This window comes from Austrofundulus limnaeus, unplaced genomic scaffold (assembly GCF_001266775.1).
Source record: "Austrofundulus limnaeus strain Quisiro unplaced genomic scaffold, Austrofundulus_limnaeus-1.0 Scaffold237, whole genome shotgun sequence".
Lineage (NCBI taxonomy): Eukaryota > Metazoa > Chordata > Actinopteri > Cyprinodontiformes > Rivulidae > Austrofundulus > Austrofundulus limnaeus.
Genome location: NW_013952639.1, coordinates 333,537 through 336,281, shown reverse-complemented (window position 1 = coordinate 336,281; position 2,745 = coordinate 333,537). Strand labels below are relative to the sequence as shown.

General features: G+C 38.7%; 1 protein-coding gene across 1 annotated transcript in view; it reads right to left on the bottom strand.

The window, feature by feature from the left end:
- The window catches only part of nt5c1bb (5'-nucleotidase, cytosolic IB b), a gene marked incomplete in the record, with an annotated part of 8,417 nt that extends 5,970 nt beyond the window's left edge, over positions 1 to 2,447 (bottom strand). The window contains 2 exon segments of the mRNA XM_014019986.1: positions 1,892 to 2,059; positions 2,176 to 2,447. Of these exon segments, the coding sequence (XP_013875440.1) occupies positions 1,892 to 2,059; positions 2,176 to 2,289 (282 nt within the window).
- Positions 2,448 to 2,745: the final 298 nt, after the last annotated feature.

The following is a 2,745-nucleotide window of genomic DNA, read 5'->3' as shown; positions in this document are numbered from 1 at the left end:
GTTCACAACTGCTCACAAACAGGTGTTCTGATCCGGGGGGGTTCAGACTGGTCACTGTGTGTGTATATACTGTATGTCTGTATGTAAATACTGACAATATTTGTGAATGTAGGCATGAATGAATGTATATCTTTATATACAGTACGCATGGGTATGTGTATATTTATATATGCCCTCCATGTATTTATCCATTTATTTTTCAGGTGAGCGGACAGATGTTGGGTGTGTGGTCCTGTGTTTTGTTGGTGTATATTTAATATACTTCTAATAGCTATTTCTATCTTTCTATCTTTCTAATCACTTCTCTCTGTGTTTTTCTCTCTGTCTCTATTTTCTCTTCACTTAAAAAAATAAAGTCACTGATGATGAAGAAATAAATAAACTAAATAAACTAATATTTGGTTTCGTTTTCTACTGAAGTGACAAAAAAAGGAAAAAAGAACATGTAATTTGTACTTTTACTTTGTACTTAAGTACTTTAAAATGCATGTACTTCTGAATACTTAAGTATTTTCAAAAGTAAGTACTTTAGTACTTTTACTTGAGTAGATTTTTGACGGAGTAACTTTTACTTGTAGTGGAGTAGATTTGACCATGAGTATCAATACTTTTACTCAAGTACTAGAGTTGAGTACTTTGTCCACCACTGCAAAATGCATGTACTTCTNTTGTAGTGGAGTAGATTTGACCATGAGTATCAATACTTTTACTCAAGTACTAGAGTTGAGTACTTTGTCCACCACTGCAAAATGCATGTACTTCTGAATACTTAAGTATTTTCAAAAGTAAGTACTTCAGTACTTTAACTTGAGTAGATTTTTGACTGAGTAACTTTTACTTGTAGTGGAGTAGATTCGACCATGAGTATCAATACTTTTACTCAAGTACTAGAGTTGAGTACTTTGTCCACCGCTGCCGTTAGGGTGAGTAGTGATGGCTGGTTTTGTAACCGGACAAACAGGAAGTTGTGAAGTTGCGTCTTTGCTGTGGTTCTGACATTGCTCAGGTATGTGGTTCCAAGTGGGCGGAGCCTTTCAGAAATGTTTCAACAGTAAACTATGTTACTCTGAATCATTGAATTTGTTATATTCAGGTTACAGCATGCAAGTGTCGAGTTAGAGTTCTTATTCCAAAGGTTAGTCAGGCGAGAATTAGATGATTTATTATTAGTAATTATTTTTTATTGTTAGTGTGTAAGTGATTTTGTGTGATGATTATGTGCTGGACCACAATGGAAATAAGCTTTATTGTGTTATCCATTTATGTTAATGTTATTGTATATTTTAAGCAGTGCCATTTACATAATAAATGAAACGAACACCTTCATATATATTCATTTATGTACTATAGGTATTTGTACATTGTTATATATCACGAGTATAGGTCAGGTGACAGCTTTTCAGATGATCCAAATGAAAATCTCCTTCATTTCTTTAACCTCACTGGTTCCTGTGTCCAGCTGTCTTTGTGTGAGAGACCCAGGACAAGTCTCAAGTCCGTCACGGGGACAAACGAGACACGCCATGCACACCCACAACTATAAGAACACAACATGCATGTTTTAGATCCATTGGAGGAAACCGAAGCACTCGGAGAAAACCCACGAGTGCACAGGAAGAACATGCAAACACCCAGAAAGCTCCCAGGACTTGAGCTAACCGCTGCTCCACCGTGTTGCCGAATGAAAATTTAGCACCCTAATCAGGTCAAAACTTACAACCACTTTTAGTCCCAGAAGCATGATTCTTGGTATCATTTTACAGTCTGGTTCTTTTGATTTAAACAATTTATTTTGATATAAACCTTCAGCAACACACCTTTAATTGTGTTATTGTTCCTCATACCTGCTTGGAGGCGTGGCTCCAGGTGTGCGGTTCAGATCAGGCCTTACCTTTACGAAGGGGAAAGCAGCTCCCGGCTTCAGAGGCTCGTGCTCGTGCTCCACCTGGTGGGCCACGTACGTCTCCAGTCCCTCCTCCTCGAAGACCTTCCTCTCGGCCACCAGGTCGAAGAGGGTCCGGGAGGACACCGCGATGGTCACGGCGTTCTGCGGCTTGGGCTGTTTGAAGAAAGAACCGTTTAACGAACTCCCAACTTCCTGTTTTACCTTTGCTAGTGAAAGTGAAGCTAACACCCTTTAGCTAAACATTTGTATTTAGGTTAAAACTAGCTTACCGGTCTCGGTACTTTAGTTTTGAGGTTGTCAAAAAAAGCTTTGGCCGCTGCCCAGTCTCTCTCATCTCCGCTTTTTTCAGCTGGAACAGCCTCGTTTGGTTTGATTTCACTCATTTTTTTCTGTTATCAAACTCTCCCTGGGTCAGTCTGCTTCAGCTGCTCTCAATGAGCCGAGTACAGAATGTGAAAACTGCGCTGAAAGTAAAAAAAAAACTTTACGGAAATGTAGAAGGAAGCCCAATGGGCGTGTCCACCAGCTGTGACGCAATCGGGTCTGAGCTCTCTGATTGGTTATTCGGTTTGTGTGGCATTTCCCATGCTGCTAGAATAAAGACAGAGATGTTTTTGCCTGTGTGTAATATGTCGTGAACCAATTACCGAGTTTTACTAAAACTTACAGGAACTAATCTAATGTTTGTCTACAGATAAATTATTTTAATTATAATTTATAAGGAAAAAAAACGATTAAGTATTATTACACTATCTCAGTGGTTCCCAAACTTTTTATTTTCTGACCCACAAAAATATCCATGGCAAAAACTTGTGACCCCAAATATTACTAGTTTGAGT